The sequence below is a fragment of the Elephas maximus genome, chromosome 7 (genome assembly GCF_024166365.1).
Source record: "Elephas maximus indicus isolate mEleMax1 chromosome 7, mEleMax1 primary haplotype, whole genome shotgun sequence".
NCBI classification, from domain to species: Eukaryota; Metazoa; Chordata; class Mammalia; order Proboscidea; family Elephantidae; genus Elephas; species Elephas maximus.
Window position 1 is genome coordinate 43353822 of NC_064825.1, and position 18940 is coordinate 43372761.

At 44.5% G+C, this 18940-nt stretch overlaps 1 protein-coding gene across 2 annotated transcripts in view; it reads left to right on the top strand.

Moving 5' to 3' along the window:
* Positions 1 to 18940, top strand: part of TENM4 (teneurin transmembrane protein 4) — an 887828-nt gene that overhangs the window by 772237 nt on the left and 96651 nt on the right. For both annotated transcript variants that reach the window (XM_049889686.1, XM_049889688.1), the window contains one exon: positions 14186 to 14402. In XM_049889686.1, the coding sequence (XP_049745643.1) occupies positions 14186 to 14402 (217 nt within the window). The remainder of the gene's footprint in view (positions 1 to 14185; positions 14403 to 18940) is intronic.

Sequence of the window (18940 nt, forward strand, 5' to 3'; positions counted from 1 at the left end):
GGACAGAAAATCAGCATCCCAACCTTTAGGAATTTTTTCTTTAGAACAATTTAAAAATATCAAAGTACCATAAGGATTAAAAGGCCAACTGTGTGATATTGTGGTTACCCTGGTTCATTTGCCTTGAGCTGTATTCAGCAGTCTAGAAGGAGAAGAGGCTGTCTCAGACTACTGGTCCTCCTCTGAGCCAGCTTTCAGTCTTTCTGCCCCTGATGGGCCAGGCCTGAGCCCAGTGGGTAGTTGTCAACAAGGAGCATGTGGGGTTGGGCCTCAGTAGACAGCAGGTCTATTTTCTTCCTTAGATCTGAGAAGGTTGAAATTGTCCCTTAATCAATCTGAAACTTGTGGTGTTCGTTAATTTTTGTGTCACTCCATAAATATCCAGAGTACCTACTATGTGACCAGGCCCTCTGCTGGACACAGAGATGAATAAGTCCTGCCCCTGCCCTCCAGGAACTTCAATGAGGGAGAAAGACACAAAGTTAAGTGATAATATACTGTGATCAGTGCCATTATAGAGTTATTTTTTAGCTGTTGTGGGAGTAGGAAAACATTCATCAAGAAGGTGACACTTGAGTAGGTAGGAGTTTCCTGGAAAGGGATTGGATTTCCATTCAGAGAGATCATCATGGACAAAGGCAACCCAGAGCAGGGAAGAGCATCAAATATCCCTGTCTTTAGGCAAGATAAAGTGCAATCATATTTGCTCTTCATAGGAAATAGATGTCAGCCTGAATTATCTGCACAGTTTCCTCAGCATGCCCCTTTACCTGTGTAGGCAGAATCCCAGTGACTAACAATAATACTCATGGAATAGACGAGAAGGGGAGAGAAACCACACCATGAAGTCATTCCTTCTCAAGAGTCATGTCCTGGCCAAGGACTTCAAATAGCTGTTGAGCATTTTGACAGCAAAAGAACTGAATGTCCTTGAGAAAAGTGGTGAAAGGGCACACCTCCCCACCTCCAGGCCCAACATATATACAAGATCAGGTAATAAAACAAGGTTCATTTATTCCCTCGCATAAAATGTAATGCCAGTGCGACCTCTGCTAACCATACGTCAAAGACAGCCCTCACAACCCTAGAACTCCATTCACGGGTATGTACAGGGAGCATGGGCACATGGAGGCCCATAGCTCTGGTGGGAGTGAGAGCTTCTTATAAGAAACCGTGTTGATACAGACCCCAGGGGAATGGAGTCTTCTCCAGCTGTTCTAAGAGATGAACTGGAAGGAAATGGAAAAGAACAATCAGAAAATCTCCAATTTTGTAGATGATTCCTCTCACATTTATGGAATGTGAAATTCCATAACATTATGGAATGTTATGACTTGAAGGGAACTTTACATACCTTTTTAGCAAAGCTTCACAATAGCCCTGTAATATGAGTTTATTCACTCAGTCAACAGATATTAACTGAATGTCTGCTCTGCATTGGGCCCTATCCTGGATATGGGGTCTTCCGAGACGAATAAGATACAGTCCCCGCCATTGTGAAGTTCACAGTCCAGAGAAATAAATAACCGCTAATTGCAATGCAGTGGGATAATTGCTGTGGCAAATGATTAACCACTCATTCAACTGGTATTATCAAATGCCTAGACACCCTACTGGGAACCGTATTATGGTCCTTGTCCTTGTGGGGCTTTCAGTCTAGTCAGGAAGATTTTCCATGTGTCAGCATGTAAGGAAGACAACTAGCTGGGGAGGCCAGGTTGTTGAGGGTCCTTGGCCTTGAATTCTGATCTGTGAAATGAGGACCCTCTCAGTTCAATGGACTCTCCACCCATTGGGGATGCCAGGGGGAAATGCAGAACATCCCTACTCTGCAGGGTGGCACAGATGAAACAGCCACAGGGAATTGATTTTCCCCAAGTGTCAAAGAGTCAGTGCTTATCCTCATTGGCCTCCTTAACACTCTGGGCCTTGGCCAAAGGAGGGCAGCTTGAGGGGAGGGAGAAGCAGGGTAGCATGTGAAAGGTGGCACAAGAGTGAGCCACAGTCAGCACTGAGGCCTTCTCAGTTCAGTCAAGAGTACATTTGTTGGGCTTCTGCGGTGTCCAAAGCAACCATGCTACCTTCTGAGGGGTTGTAAAGACCAAGGAACATGGCCCAGGCTTTTTCCCTCAGGAAGCTCACAGTCATTCCGAAGCAACTGTCATCCAAACAACTAAATCTAATGGAGGAAGAATGAAATAAGTACCTATATTTCAGCCATGATGGGGGGATGCAGCATAATCCCAGGCAAATAATTTAGCACTGAGTGATTGTTCTTGGCTGATATGACTCAAGGGCTTGGAGGAGGAATTAACAGAGTTTAATGTTAAGTAACAGCACTGGAAGGGACATCAGAGAGCATTGATTTCACCTCCCTCCGAATCCCTTGCATGTTACAGGCAGGCAAACTGAAGCCCAGAGAGGCAAGGTGATGCACCCAAACTCATATCCAAAGTCATTAACAAACAAAGACTAATCAAGGGCCCAAGACTCTCAACCCATCCCACATGCCCTTGTGAGCCTAGAGCACTTCACCTTCTTCTAGTGATTTATTCTTCTAGAAATACAGTATGAGTACTTAGACTTAAATAGGGTGCTGCAGTACCACAAAGCCTGCCAAAGGATGATTATAACGTTTACATCAATTAATAGTTTTCAAAGCCATTGTGTATGCACCCAGCAACACTGAGGCATTTGGTATTATTGTTAAAAACAAACAAATTGTTAGGTACCATTAAGTCAGTTTCTACTTATAGCAACCCCATGTGACAGAGTAGAACTGCCCCATAGGGTTTTCTAGGCTGTAACCTTCATGGGAACTGATCACCAGGTCTTTCTCCTGCAGAGCAGCTGCGTAGGCTCAAACTGCCAACCTTTCGGTTAACAGTCGAGCTCTTACCCATTCTCACCACCAGAGCTCCTTGTGGTATTATTATCCCCTTGTTGTTTCCTTACCACGAGGAAACTGAGGCTTAGAGAGCTGAAGTGTTTCACCCAGGTCACTCAGCTGTAGGTGGCAGAAAATGCCTTAGTGTGTATTAGAGCTTTTCACTGTACCCAGGCCTTGGAAGCATGGCTCCACTGTAAAGAACTGTGGCCCTCCAGGTAATCTGAGAACTTCCACTTTCTCTTCTTCCCCAATTTGCTACGCTTAGAGCAATCCTTTTCAAATTAAACTTGAATTTCAAGCTTCATTAAGAATATTGTTGCAGTATTTTTTAAAACTGTGAGATAAAAAAACACAGTTGCATAATATGGCTGAGTTGGGAGTACCTTTATTGGTTTGTTCTTGTTTTCATTTATGGTTGTTGTCTAGATTTAAAGACAAAAAACAGATTCTGAATATGACTCAGTGCCTCCCAGGCTCCTGAGGCCACTGTCAGGACCACCTGTCCAATCCAGCATGCCTTCAGGTGTCACCAGGGCACTGGTTGGTGAGAAGGGCCAGAGTCACAGGCACAGAGGCCCTTACTCATTCACTGTGAGATCCCTCTGTGTTTCCTATTCATAGTGAGCCCTTTATGAGGTGCTATCACAGGCATCTTCTCATTTGAGGTACACTGACCTCTGATGGCAATGTTCATTTCATCCCCATTTCAAAGATGACAAAACTGTGGCCCAAACATACTAAGTGACTGTAAAATGAGGATAATGCCTGCCTTGCAGGCTTGCTGTGGGGAGTACAGATCTTGTATTCAAGGTGCCTGAGGGGCAACTTAGGACAGTGATGAAAATATCCTGTGCCCAGGTTCACAGTGCTGACTGCCCCATCTGCTGTCGGTGTAGCCCTGAGTGAGCTCCTCAACCTCTCTAAGCCTTAATTCATCACCTGCAAATGTCCACTGTCCTTTCTCCCACTCCTTTCCACCTGTAGTCACAGAGGCATGATGCTTGTCATAAAATACATGTATGCATAGATAAATATTTTTAAATTAGAATTTATGCTCTCTTTTTTTTATATAGTTATATAGTTTTATATTCAAATTTTTTGCACTTAAGGTTATAATGTATTTCTCCAAATAGTAATGTATTTTGACCTTTTTAGTTTTTTAATGAAAACTTATATTCCAAATTGTTACCTGCTCATTGTTAGATAGGGAAAGAGAAAAGATCTAAATGCACATAAAGGAAAAGAGCCATCTTTTATAGCATTCCTACGTGCCAGGCACTGTGCTAGGCACTTTGTGGACATGATCTCCAACCCTCACAGCATCCTAGTAAGGCAAACATTTGAATGCAGGGAAACTGAGGCTGAGTGATCTGAAGTGATTCACCCAAAGTCACACAGTGGATTAGTGAGAGAGCTTGGGTTAGAATGAAACCAGAGTTTGAAAAGAAGCCAGAATAAAAAGTCCACTAGAATTTGAACAACTGTCTCCTTTTGAGGAAGGAGCTTTAAGCAGCTTCAAGGTGTGATAATCTCTTTATCATGGGTTGCAGTACAGATGATTGATGGTTATAACCTGGAAGAAGAAATTTCAGGAAAATGAGAACAAAGCTGTCTGTCCTCCCTTCTCCCCTTCTCCCAATGCTGAAATGGAAAGTTCACATAAAGCCACAGAATTTGGTCACCCTTCAGACTCTTTCTAAACCAAGTTTCATGTGATAAGAAACAAGAGAAATTGACCTTTAAAAACCTTGTATTCTAAGGGGTAGATAAAGATTTTATAAGCCTTTTGAAAGAAGGCACAGAATGTATTATAGCAAATGACAAAAACTTCTCCCAGATGTGTGCATTCCACCCCCCATACCCTGGGCCTCCCCAGATACTGCACACAACATGTGGTAAAACAGTTCTGTGACCAGACTGCAGACAGAAGTGAGATGAGGCTGGCTGGCGGGCTGTTGAGCCAGAGGAAGAGTGTAGCCCGCAGAGAATGATGGGCTTGTTATACACTGTCCATGGAACCATCAATTTAGATAACCTTGCAAACGACTACAATACAAAAAGTTTTCCAGTCTACAAATTTCCCTAACCTGTCCCCATCCCATATCCCTATTCTCCTTTGGCTTATTTTTGTCCGTCCTTGTACAGTTTAAGCAATCTGTCCTTCAAGAAATACTGCAGCTCCCAGCCTGAGTTGGGTTCCCACCTTTGGGATTCCATAGCCTCCCTCTGCTTGCTTCTTCCCCAGTGGTCTGTTGTCTCTCTCTGGCCACTACACTGAATTCTTTGCAGGTAGTAACTCTTTTATCCCTGTATGTCCAGAGCCTAACATAGGGCCTGCCAGTCACGTATTGAGTGCTGAATGAACATAACAGTCTTTGCTGCCTGTGCCTTCTTTGTAAGGAGAGGAATGAGATCTTCCTGCAGGGAATGGCTCCATCACACCCTCAGGGCCCTCAATGGACCCTGCCAAACTGATTGAGCTGTGTGGATTGGGATACTCATAAAGTCATTCATTCATTTTTTCATTTGTTCAGCAGATATGCTTACTGTGTTCCAGGCACTGTGCTGTGCATATTGTATACAGAAATAAACAAGTCAGTTTCTGCCTTTTGTGGAGAGAGGATGGAGCTGGAGGAGCCACAATACCAAGAACATTGATATATGAAGAGATGTAGACTGTGGCATAGTGCCTAACAGCTGAATTTGGAAAAAGATAAGGGATCAAACTCCCAACTCTGCCACCTCACTAGCAGTGTGACCTTGGGTAAATCACTTAACCTGAGACCAAATTTTCTCTTCTGTAAAGATGAAAAAGGTAACTGACCAGCCACCTTTAGTAGAACTCTGGTCGACATCTTTTGTGCTTTACTCTTGTTTTTTCTAATGGACATTTTTTAACATACACACAAGCTAATTGAATAGTAAAATAAACCCATACATATCTATCACCCAACAGTAACAACCATCAATCTACGCCCTCCCCGCCCATTTATGCCTTCTTGATTATTTTGAAGCCAGTCACAGGCATATCATTTTTTCTGTATTTTAGCATGTGGCTTGAAAAAAACAAGAATTCTGTTTTAACCTAATGATACTGTTATCAAACCTAAAAAAATGTAACAGTAATTTCTTAATACCATCAATAATCTAGTCAGTGTTTAAATTTCCAATTGTTTTACAAATGGCATTAACTTATTTTAGGTTTTTGTTTGTTTGAGTTAGGATCCAAAGTCGTATTGTATTTGGTCAATATGTCTTTTAACACTATATTTCCCTTCTATATCTTTTCTCCCTTTGCAATTTATCTACTGAACAAACAGGAAAGTTGAATTTCCCACAGTCTGGATCTCGCTGAGTACATGTCCATGGTGTTGCTTACCATGTTCTTCTGCCTTCTGTGTTTCCTTAAATTGGTGTTGGATTTAGCGACTTGATCAGGTTCAGGTTCAGTGTTTTTGGCAAGATGGCTTCAGAGGTGGTTCTTTCATAAGGAGGCAGCTGGGATACTGCTTACTATGGAAGTGACATGGGCTTTCAACTGTTCCACTTTCCAACCATGAGGACTTGAATCAGTCTCTTACTCACTTTGAGCCTCAGTTCCTTCAGCTCTGACATGGAATAGTATATACTTACCCTTGCAGGACTGTGGGGAAGTGTTTTGTAAACTGTCAGGGACATGTGTGTGTGAGGTGGCATTATTAGAAGACAGTGAAATACTCATTGTCTGCCTTTCCCTTGTTCCATTACTCAGAAACTTAGTAAACATAAGGTTATGGTAAAGAGGTGTTTTCATCTATGCCACCTTTAATAGGCTTATAGGCATAAAAATTTGTCTGCAGTAAAACCTGTGAGAGCTGGAACCTGGGTAAGGCAGAAACCTGTCCGAGAAGGAAAACTCAAATATTTTCCACTAACAGAGTGATAGAAAAATGGTTAAGACTGCACCCTGTCAAAGGCAGAAAACTTGCCTGAGACCCTGAAAAATAAGACAATTCCATTGAGTTCCATCTCACACAGGTTCAACTGTTTAATGTAAATGCATGAGATTGATCAGACCACCTCCATTTTACAAATGGGTCAAAGGCCATTACTGGAGGATGGAAGGAGAATGGGCGCTCCCAACACATGTGTTCCTGCTTTAACGCATTAATGCATTTCTGAGCCCTCACTGTGTGCCAGGCACCGAGGCTTGTGATGTAACAGTGAAGATGACAGACAAGAGCCCTACTTTAATAGAGCTTCCATTCTAGTGCCATAAAATCAGAAAATGTCAAATAATTGCAGATGCTGTACATACAGATTAGATAGTGACTGTGACTTCTTTGAACCAGGTGATCAAGATAGGCCTGTCTGAGGAGATGACTTTTGAGCTGAGACTAAATGTTGAAAGAGCTGCCTAGAAAGGCCAGGGAAAGAAGAGAATTCCAAGGCAAGGAAACAGCTAATGCAGAGGCCCTAAGATAGCAATGAGCTTTGTGTCCCAGGTAGAGAAGGCAGGCCAGGATGGCTGCAACAGAGGGAAGGAGGGCTTCCTCGGAAACCTCTGCCCCACTTAGGTGCCCTTAGAACATTGGTCTGGGTGAGACAAAGATGAGTGGAGGGCCTCAGAGACTCTGAGAGGCACGGTCTCTGTCTTCAAATATCTGAACAGATAAGCCTTTTTCCTATGTGCTTCCACAGATGGGAGTTGGAACCATTCATGGAATTTTAAAAATCTATATCCCGGGCCATGGTGTAGCAGTTAAGTGCTACGGCCACTAACCAAAGGGTCAGCAGTTTGAATCTGCCTGGCACTCTTTGGGAACTCTATGGGGCAGTTCTACTCTGTCCTATAGGGTTGCTATGAGTCAGAATCGACTCGACAGCACTGGGTTTGGTTTTTTGGTTTTTTATATCCTGGCCCAGGCATTGTGCAGTGGAGATATAATGGTGAATACACCAGACATGATCTTTACCCTCAAGAGACTCATACTGGATGGAGAAGACAGAAAATAAGCGACTAATTGCCATACTGTGTGGTGGATGAAAGTACAAAGAGTGATGGGAGCATGAGGGTGGAATACCATACCTAAGCAGAGACCTGAGGATGAATAGAATTAGCCAGACCAAGAAAGGCGAAAGCTGATTGTAGGATGTATGAAGGCCCCTGAGGCAGGAGAAAGCACAGAGCATTTAAGGAACTGCGAGAAATTCACCTTGGAAGGTAATACAGAACGGCAGGAGAGAGCTCAGGTGCTCTGGAATCAGACCTGGTTGCATATTCCAGCTTTGCTACTTACTCTTTGTGGGATCTTGGGTAAGCTACTTAACCTCTCTCAGGGTCAGTTGCCTCAGCTTTGTATCAGGTATGACAATTATTACCTCCCTCAGATGATAATGTAGTGAATTGGAGGATATTATGAAGGTATAAGCGCTTAACACAGTGTACATATTAGCAATGCAGGTAACAGTGGGAGTGGTTGAGGGGGCAATTAGAGAAGGAAGTACAGATGGGAGAACAGAACAATGAGAAATAGGATGGAGAGGTGGTCAGGGGTCAAATTATGCAGGACTTTGTAAGCCACATTAATGAGTAATGGGAGTAATTGCAGGGTTTAAGCAGGACAGTAACCTGATACAATTGAGATTTTTTTGCAGATCACTATGGCTTCAGTTTGGAGACTGAATTGGAAGGAGCAAGCCTGGAGACATGGAGACTATTTGGGAGTCCGTCTGGGTTATTTGGATGGGAGATGGGTTGAAGGGTACAGATTTTGGCTTGTAGAAGAAATAATTTTCTGGCAGAGCCATTCAAGATGTAAAGGGTCACTTAGAGAAGTAGTAAGCTCCCTGCCACTCAAGGGGACAGTCTACTGGGGAGATAGACAGGTAAGCAGTCATTGACAGGACAACGTGATATCGCTGAGACAGAGGTCAGCAAGAGGGCCTGGGGAACCTCAGAGGAGAGTACCCTCTGCCTGGGACCTAAAGTGACTCTGTGTGGAAGGGCCCTTCACAATAATGGGTTGTGCCCTGAGCTGTCTCAAATTGTGAGGGACGTCATGGTCTTGAAGCCTATCAAGAAATCCTGGTTAGGAGACTGTATTTCCGATTCATAATTTTGAACTTGCTCTTTTCACCTGTGAGAATAGTTAGAGCCTGGTGGGAAATGTTTTTTGTTGTGATGAGTAACATCCATGGAAAAGGGGCTACCCTTTCATGATGGCCAAAGAGATCATGCCTGAAAGGGAGGCAGTTTCTGTGAAAAGTCACAGAGGGCCAGCCACCATGGGAGATGGGCCTGTGGCATACAAAGGCCAGGAGGTAGCTTTCAGGCTGGTTAGTCCCTAGAGCTAACAATCAGAATTATAGAACATACGGGAAATGAGCAGTCATAAATTGAAGTCAGCACACAGGAAGATTACCACTCCCAACAGTTTCATAATCTGAGACTATAAGTAAGTTTTAAAATGATTGAAGAGATAAAATAAGGTATTCTACCATTGCAATCGAGTCAATTCCAACTCATAGCCACTCTATAGGACAGAGTAGTACTGCCCCATAGAGTTTCCAAAGAGCATCTGATGGATTTGAACGGCTTACCTTTTCGCTAGCAGCTGTAGCTCTTAACCACTATGCCACCTGGGTTTCTAAAATAAGGTGTAGAAACCATGATAAAGAACAAGATACTATCAAGAAAAAAATAGGCATATTTTGAAAAGTTCCAAATAGACTATCTACAAACTTTTAAGTATGGTAATTTAAATTAGTGACCTAAGGGACAGGTTAAACAGCAGTCCAGACACAGATGAAGGAAAAATAAGTGAAGTAGAATATAGATCTGAGGAAATAAATCAGAATGGATCAAGAATAGAGATTAAGAGGTTGAGAGACTTGAAGGAGAAGGTCCTTCATGCATTACATAGTATTCCCAAAGAAAAGACTAGAGAACGAGGGAGAGAGGAATATTCACAGTCATAATAGGGTTTTCTAGAAATAATGAAAGACATGAATCCTAATTTAAGGGTCCATGTTGTGGCATATTGCTTACTGTGTAGTGTTCTATGGTTGGAGAAAAATTCTCATTTGAGAGTTCTTCTCTGAAAAATCATTGTGTCATTATCACAAGACACCCAAGAGAAAGCTTTACATTTCACATCTGGCTGTTGAAGCAGTTTGGTGAGTCTGAGGAATGAACCATCTTTCTTTTCTTCCCCTAATCTGCGTATGAAGAAATTGTTTAGAGAAGTTAAAAAACTTGTAGCAGCTCACACAGCTCCCGTGGAAACTGGGATCCAAATCTAAGCAGTTTGCCTCAGGAGACTGCTGTCTTAAACACTGTGCGTACTGCTGCTTGATCTAATGGTTAAAGAAAGGCTGCTTCAAGCTCTGCTGTCCTATGATTCTGATCCTGGATCAGTGGAACAGCTCTGGCATGGATCAGACATTTATTCATTCTTCAAACTCTGTGGAGTTGTAAAAATGGTGTGGGGGCAGTGTCTGACCTCCTCCAACCCCACAAGGGGGAAGGAGAACCAAGGTCAACAGCGTAAGGGTGACCCCCGTGAGATGGAGGCCAGACAAGCCTCTTCTGCCATCTTTACTAATTCTGACACCAACCATCCTTCCCATAGCACTCTCTACTGGGTTCAATAATTATTACAATGGACACACAGAACTCACAGACCATACTGACAATTATGGGTTTATTAGGGAAGTAACAGTTACAATTCAGGCTCAAGAACAATCAGGAAACAGTACTTCCTTCAGGATAGCCTCTCCCCAGCTGTGCTCATAAGCATGCCCCTCCCTGGCCTTCAGTCTTTGCCCAAAGGCACTCAGCTTCCTCTCTCCGTGGGTGCTAAGCCCACCAGCCATCTCCTGCTGCTCGTCTCTCCTTCCTTTGTGGCGGGCCCCTCCCCCTCTGTTCTGGAATTGTCTCTCTTTTAAGGCAAAACTGACCAATCCCCTTGGTAGGCCACAGTTACCCTCTCACACAATCACCTGGGTAGTAGTTATAAGACCATGGCTAGAAAGGCCAGCCCCAAAAGTAATTAATCCAGCCTCTGTTCCAGTCCGGTCCTGAGCCCTGGGATACTGAAAGGAATCAGATAGTCCCTGATCCTCAGGAGCTCATTGCCTGGGAAGGACACAGAGGGAAAATCCACAGTTATAATATGAGGAATTAAGTGCTGTGATGGAGATTGCTCAGGATGCTGGAAGAGCACAAAAAAGTAGAATTTCAGCAAGTCTTGTAAGTTCGTGTTCTCCATTTAAAACAGTTCCTAAAAGAACTCTCCAGAGCTCAGAGAACTTTTCATAACTCAGAAAGAACTGAGTTGCAACCCTGACTCCTCTGAGTGACCATGTGACCTTGACCAAGTTACTTCACTACTTTGAGCCTTTGGTTCCTTCTCTCTAAAATCAGGGTAATGACAGTTGCTACTTAATAGCGTTGGGGGGATGAAATGAGACATTCCTTGTAAAGCTCTTAGCACAATGCCTGGCACTTAATGAATAGTAGCTGTGATTTATTATCATCATCAATTTAATATAAATAATAATGATAGCAGTCATTCCTGGCTCACCTTCCCCCAGGACTAGAGAGCAGACATTTCTCCTCAACAGGAAGCAGTTCTTCCCAGGTGCCACAGAGCCAAGTGTTTATAAAGAGGGAAAAAACTGGTTTCCAGAGACTGCTTCGGTGGTAAACAAGAGCAGGCAAGAGCTAATAAAATTTCAAATTAGCCATGACTTTTCACGGCCCTTCAATTGTGCTAGCTGATTTAATGGTCAGCGTCCCTGCTCGCTGGGATTGAATAATGGAGCATTTCTGCAGAGTTATGGATGGGGCAGTTGAATCTGTCATGCTAACATCAATAGCAGAATGCAAATAACCCTCAGCTAGGGCTGTAATTATGTGTCTAAGCAATGCCTGACAGGGGCAGCCCGAGAGTGTGTGATGGAGCCCGCCGGCCACAGGTGAAGACAGGTGCTTTGCTAGGCATTTGGTGAATCTAGGAGAGCTGGGACAGGAGCCACAAGTTAGGGCTCAGGACAGTGCTGGGATGAGGGGATGCCTTTCCCCCACAGCTCTGGATGAATTGGCAGGTGAGCAGACAAAGGAAAAACGACCCTTCATTTTGGTGAGCTGTGTTCTAGATTCAGAGTGGGGAAGGGGAACTACCACTTTATTAAGCACTTACTATGTGCTGGTGCTATGTGAGATTTGAGGACAATGTACTGTACTTTTTACTGCTTTGAAAAATACTTACATGCTGTTCACTCTTATTCTCCCCTTTTTAGAGATATGGGAAACTGAGGCCAGAGAGTTTAATTAACTTGCCCAAGGTCACCCAGTAATGAGTCTCAGAGTCAGGATTTGACCCAAGACAGTCTAGCTCTGGAGCTCATACTCTTTAGAATTATGCTGCCTTAAAGAAGGCTACAAGCCCTTGGGCACTGTGCAGCACCCACAATTTTCGTCTCTGGTTTATTAAGGGGGTGGGGGGGAACTGGGTTTCGGAGAGGTTAAGTAGCTTGGCTGAGGTCACATTGCTAGTAAAGAGGATGCAGGGCTCAGCCTCAGGTTGGCCTGAAGTCAGAGCCAGTAACCCGTGATGCTTCTGACGATGGGGCTCCGAGTCTAGTGAATGCATATGCAGTACACTGATGGGTGCCATCTGTGTCACAGGCTCCATGGGGACAGAAGTGAGGTGAGTATATCAGAGTTAACCCCACATTATTGGTGAAGAAATGGGGTGTCAGGGATACCAAGTACAGGAAATTGTCCAGTGTCATTGTAGTAGAAGTACTGGGACTTGAACTTCAGTCTCTGAGCCTCATGATCCTCCCACCATGCCACACTGTTTAATTGAATTGAATGATGATGTAGTTTCCTGGCTGTTATGACTGGCAGTGTCATACCCTCCTTCATTTGGTAATTGAGTTATTCAATTTCCATTCATTTATTTGTTTAACAAGCATGTTTCCACACTTGATACACGCCAGGCTCTATTCTAAGTGCTAGGGACACAACGGAGATAATGAGAACAGGGTCTGTGCCCCAAGGGTGATGGGAGGTTTGCCCAAAGTCACAGCTAATAAGCAGTAAAGCCAGAATTTGAACCCAGGTGGGAATACACATTGTTAGACTGTTTTCTGCCTACAGAGCTCACAGACTGTAACCTTGGGCTTTTCCTGTCCTTTCACATTCTCCCCAGCCACCTCCCCTCAAGCAGTGTCCTCTGATCTCTGGGTTTGTTATCCATTTTAAGCTATTCCACTGGGTGCCTGTGAGCGCACTTTGGGATAATGATACCAAGAATCTGTGGTCTGATGAATTTCTTTCTTTGTACTTTAATATAATTTTCCATCCTGAAGAAATCCATCCATGTGGTAAAGACAATTCCCTGCTAATGGTAACTCGGTCAGAGATCTGAAACCATTCAGCAAACTCAGGAAGCACTAATATCCCTAAAGCCCCCTCTCACAGAAGGCAGAGCCAGGTCTCTAAAGGGCCGAGGACTGTGCCTCAGGCCACACAATTGTATTATAGCTGGGAGAGATGCCGAGGATTACAGGGCTTTCACCACACCTCTTCCTCAACCTTAAAGCCACTCACCAGGTCTTACAGTTTTTACCTCTCAAATGTATCCCCAAACCACCTACTACTCTCGACCTCCTTGGTTACTGCTCCTGTCTTAAGCAGCCATTATTTTTCACCTGTGCAGCCTCAGATACTCCCTGTGCGTCCCTCACTTCCACTTGGGCCCCTTTCAGTCCGTTCTCTGTGTTGCAGGCAGTGTCCTTTCCACAATGCAAATCAGATGTCACTGCTTAAAACCTTTCAGTGGCTTCCCCTTGTCCCAAGGGTAAAATACAGACTCTAACCTGGCCTACAAGGCCCAGCATGTTCTGCTCTTGCCAACCTGGGCAGCCTCATTTGTGCTATTTTCCTCACCTTCCAAGTGCCAGCATTGAACTTAGTGACTCAAATGATCCTGTTCTCTCACCTCGGGGTCTTCACATATACTATCTCTTTGGAGTGTGTATAGATAGATAGATAGACACCTACATACGTACGTACGTACATATGTACTTACTTGTCCATCTCTCCTATTAAGACTGCTGGCTGGGAACGGCTCTGAATCACCTCGAGTCCTCAATGCCCAGCAAAGGCCCTGGCTTGTATTAGGCACTTAATAAAGTTTTTTCGATGACTGGAAAAATAGAGAAGAAATGAGTTGAGGAATCCCAAACAAACATGACTGACTGAACGTAGCAATATAAACAAATGCTCTATCACTCCTACAGATGGCTTGGTGGACTGCATGGACCCAGACTGCTGCCTCCAGCCCCTCTGCCATGTCAACCCGCTGTGCCTGGGCTCCCCCGACCCTCTGGACATCATCCAGGAGACACAGGCCCCGGTGTCCCAGCAGAACCTACACTCCTTCTACGACCGCATCAAGTTCCTTGTGGGCAGGGACAGCACACACGTCATCCCTGGAGAGAACCCCTTTGATGGAGGGTGAGTCTATTCAGGCTCTGGCTCCACCAACCTTGGCTCTCTGAAGGAGAACAGAGTCACCTGGAGGGCCAGGTTTGGGTGGTTGAGGGTGGGAGAAGGCCAGGAGGACAGAATCAGAGGTTCTTGATGGCGTGTCAGGGTAGGCAGAAAAGCAGCCTGAGGCACCCGCATTTAGAAAACTGCTATCCAAGGCATTTGGAATTTTTATGAGCCAATTTTTGCTGTTCCCACTGGGTGATAAATGGAGAGAGTGAGAAATCAAAGGTCCAATGGGAATCTTGGATCAATACCCACTTTGCAGTCAGCTCTTACTGATCCTGCGGTCTCCAGATGAGCTGGAAGGCTTTGACACTGCTCACTCCCAGAGCTGATGTCCAGAAGATTTTGCTAGGCTGGGGGTGGGGTGTGCCTGCTGGTGTCCCAGGTCATATGCCCACACACTGTTTCCTTTTTCAGGTGCGCCATCCATTGGACTATTTTTTACTGATATCTACTGTATACCAGGCCCTGTGCTAGAGTCACAGAAAGGAGTAGAACACAGTCCCTGCCCGTTGGTCACTCTCAGTCCACTGCCAGAAATATATCCCCAGGGTATTCTGGGAACACAGAGGAGGTGCTCCTGGTAGGAGGAAGGCCGGGGTGGTTTATGAGTTGAGTCTTAAAGACAAGAAATAGTTACCTCAGCAATGAAAGGAAAAGAATGCTCCAGATAGAAGGAATAGCTTACACAAAGACCCAGAGGAACAAAAGTGTACAGAGCCAGAGAAGACTAGCTGTCTATTCTCTGGTCCCCAAATCTGGAGCTGTGAAGTAGAAAGAAATATCCAAGAAGGAAGAATTTATAATAACTTATTTTGAATGTCTTCCAATGTAGTGATGCCTTATCTATGCAGAGCTTTCTCTAAATTTCAACACAGTTCAGTTCAGCAGTTACAGATTGTGTACCTTCCATGTACATAACTTCTGTGCCAGAGACTATGAGGGAACAAAGATGATCAAGTCTTGGTCCCTGCCCTAAGGGAACCGTGGAAGTAGTGAAGAGAGGTGAGAGGGTGAGGGATATCTTCAAGTTTATTTAAAGAGAAAAATCAGCAAAGCTTGTGTCTGAGGGATACTGGAGACAGGAGTCTAAGGTGAAGGTGACTATTTTACCTAATTTTATACTGAGGATTCACAGTTCAGAGAAGTTAAATCACCTGCTAAAAATCATATACAGATTAGTAGTAGAAGTCAGCTCCCAGATCATTATTTATATGTCTGTCATCTTCAGTTAAATTACATACACTTTGATAGAAGATGTCATTCATCTCTCCACATCCACAGTACTTAGGGAAGAACCTAGAATATGGTATTTTCTCCACAAATGAGTGGGTAATGGTATTTTCCAAAATATTACTGGAAAGCTTCCTTTTTCCTGACATTTGCCTGAGTCGTTATATTCCTGCTCCTCACTGATCTAGATTCAGAAGAATCAGCTATCACTGCCGAGTATCTCCACACAGATTCCTATGAAAAACAAGCACAAGTGAGTGGAAACAGAAACCAGAGGCACCAGATGCCTTTTTCACTAGACTTCCTACTTGGTATTCGATCATCTTGATCTGGGCCGGAAGTACAGTGCTTGTTTGCACCTTTGGGTAAAGTGGAATCAGTCACCAAGTTTGAGTTGTCTCCCTTCTTCTCATTTGAGGGAGCACAGTATAACAGAAAGCGCCCAGAGTTTGAACCCTGGCTTTACCTCCTACCAGCTGTGTATGACCTCAAGAAAATGGTTTAACCTTTGTGCATGTGCTGCCAATTATACATGGGCAATAATAGTAACTATTTCAGGAAAGTTATTGAAAGAACTTAGCCCAGTGCTGGGTTGTTGTTGTTAGTTGCGGTCAAGATGATTCCAACTCATGGCAACCCCATGTGTGCAAAGTAGAACTCCATAAGCTTGTCAAGGCTGTGATCTTTCAGAAGCAGATTGCCAGGCTTTACTTCTGAGGTGTCTCTGGGTGGGTTTAGTCCATCCCTTAACCATTTGTGTACCCAGGGACTCTCAACGTTTGGAACGTGACAGGTAATGGTAGTTATTATAGAATGGTGGCATGGTGTACTGAAAACAGCACAAGACTTGGAATCTGATAGACCTAGATTTAAATTTTGTCGCATCCCTGTTCTAGCTGTATCTGAACTCCAATCTGTAAGGTTAGGATAATACTGTCTACTTTGTAGGACAGTCATCAGAATTACATTTAAAAAATCTACATAAAGCTCAACACAGTACCCACCACTAAAAAAAAAAAAAGAAAAGCTAATTGCATGATGGTTGTGATGGTGGTAGTGGTGATGGTGGTGATAACATTAGAAACGGTTTCCAGTTCCACTGCCTTACTGAAATTAAAACTTGAGGGTAACCTGCCTGTAGGGAAGTCCACCAACCACCCAGGGAGGAGCCAGGTTTACATTGTCTAATCATTATTTCAGGAAAGAAAAAAGCAGCATTTTTGCCAGCCAGCTTTCACTGGGGATCCTCGTTAGACAGAAATCCAGTGGCACTTCTCCAGAGTGTGGAATTTCTGATGGGCAGGCAGACCTGACTTGATGCCTGTGTATAACAAGAACAAGGCCTGTATCTGGCAAACAAAGCCCCATGCCCTTCTGCACCCCATATGCTGCACCACAGCTTGTACAGTCTGTCTGTGATTTCATTTAACAGCCTCCAAGAAGCAGGCTGTCACCCAGAGACTCACGGCATTTCTGAGGCCAGTAAGGAAAGGCAGGCCCCAGAGATGTAGCTCCTTCACTCTGCAGATTCCTAGCTGTGTATCAGACTCAGGGAGGCTTTAGCATGAGGCATGCTAGAACCTCAACTTCCTGGGCCCATGGGAGGGAGAGGAATTCAAAGCCAGGAGGTGGAGCTAAGTGGACCACCAGTGAGGGAAGCAAGCAAGCCAGTCTTCAATGCTCAGGGCTTCCCCAAGAATTCATTTTCTCAGAATCCCAACCCCATGCCTGGGATGAGGAAGTAGGGGGTTCCCCAGAGCAACAGATGACACCAGGAGTTATATGGGTGGTACCTTTTGCACTCATGTCCATCCTAGCTCATGTCAGAGGTGCCAGAGCAGGGGCAGCCCAGAGAGAAGGATGACTTCCCCAGCGTGTGAGGGCCTCAGCCAAGCAGAATGGGGCTGGGCTGGGCTCCATGGAGGAAACCACAGAGCTTGAGGCAGAAGTATTGCCAGGTGGACTTAGAGTGAGGAAGGCCTCCGACAGCGACCCTGTCTGGTCTACCGGGTCCAGCACAATGCTTGGCCTGGAGCATGTGTTTAATGCAGGCTTAATGAGTATAGTAGCTCTATCTGACATTCTGCCATTATTGTCCTCAGCTCTACATAAAGCGATAGAGGTGTGGGTGACTTCAGCTGATCTAAGGTAGGATGACTGTAGCAGACATGGGAACCACCATCACCAGATTAGGTGGCTTAAAGACCATCTTTCTTTCCCATCTGGAGGCCTGGACCCTTATCTGCCTAGTGGAACACCTGTCCCTCAGCTAGAGTCTTGAGTAGAATACAATTAAGGATGCCTGCTCTTGAGACTTGAATGGGAAAGGGGGAAGCCACTGGGGTTCATACAGCAAGAACAGATATGAGGACCCAGACTGCAGAGCTTGGGGTCAGACAGCAGGGAAAGGGAGGGCAACATGAAGGCATCTCCTGGAAGAATACTTAAGGTAGAGCTGAAGCTGTTTCCCACTGTTGGTTGTATCTGTTCTCTTGGGAAGAACTAATCGGGTTTAAAGGGCCAGAGGGGTGAGGCATACATTACCTCAGTGAGTTGTTGTGGGTTGCCAACATTAGACAGGTTAGCACATTATAGGAAGAGATTCTGACAAAGCACTACCCCCAAGCTATTTGAATATCAGTTCAGCATATGTTTGAGGACACTGTATTGGTCAGAGAAATAATATGACATTGCCACATCTTCTGGGCGTCTCTAAGCCTAGTATGTTATCAGCTCACTCAAGAAAGTGGGTGGGTATGGAGAGGGAGTGTCAGTTGACAGGAGACATTAAGCCCAAAGAGAAAAACTGGTAGAGGAAGGGGGACTTTAGAAAAAGTAAAGACGGGTGCAGAGGTCAGATCTAGAAAGAGATCCTGTGGAGGAGACAGAGTGGGAAGGGTCAGAGAGGAACAGTGCTGTCCCCAAAAGACAAACTTAATTTGATAGATGTTGACCCAGCACCTAGTTTGCACCAGGCACAGGGGAAGAAAATATGCATCTGTACCCCATTACTGTGGAGTCTCTTTGAGGGCCTCATGTTTTATTTGTCATCAAACCCCTAGTACCTAGTAGAGGGGTTGGCAGAAAGTAAACACAATGAATGACAGAGTGAATAAATGAGTCATTCACTTCGTCACTGCTGACCTTCATCTGAGTACCTGAAGGAGAAGTATAGACAAAGTGCTCTGAGACTTCAGAGCAAGGACCATCACTCCCTACAAGTCTGTCTCCTGAGCACCATGCAACAAGAACTGTATCCCATGCAT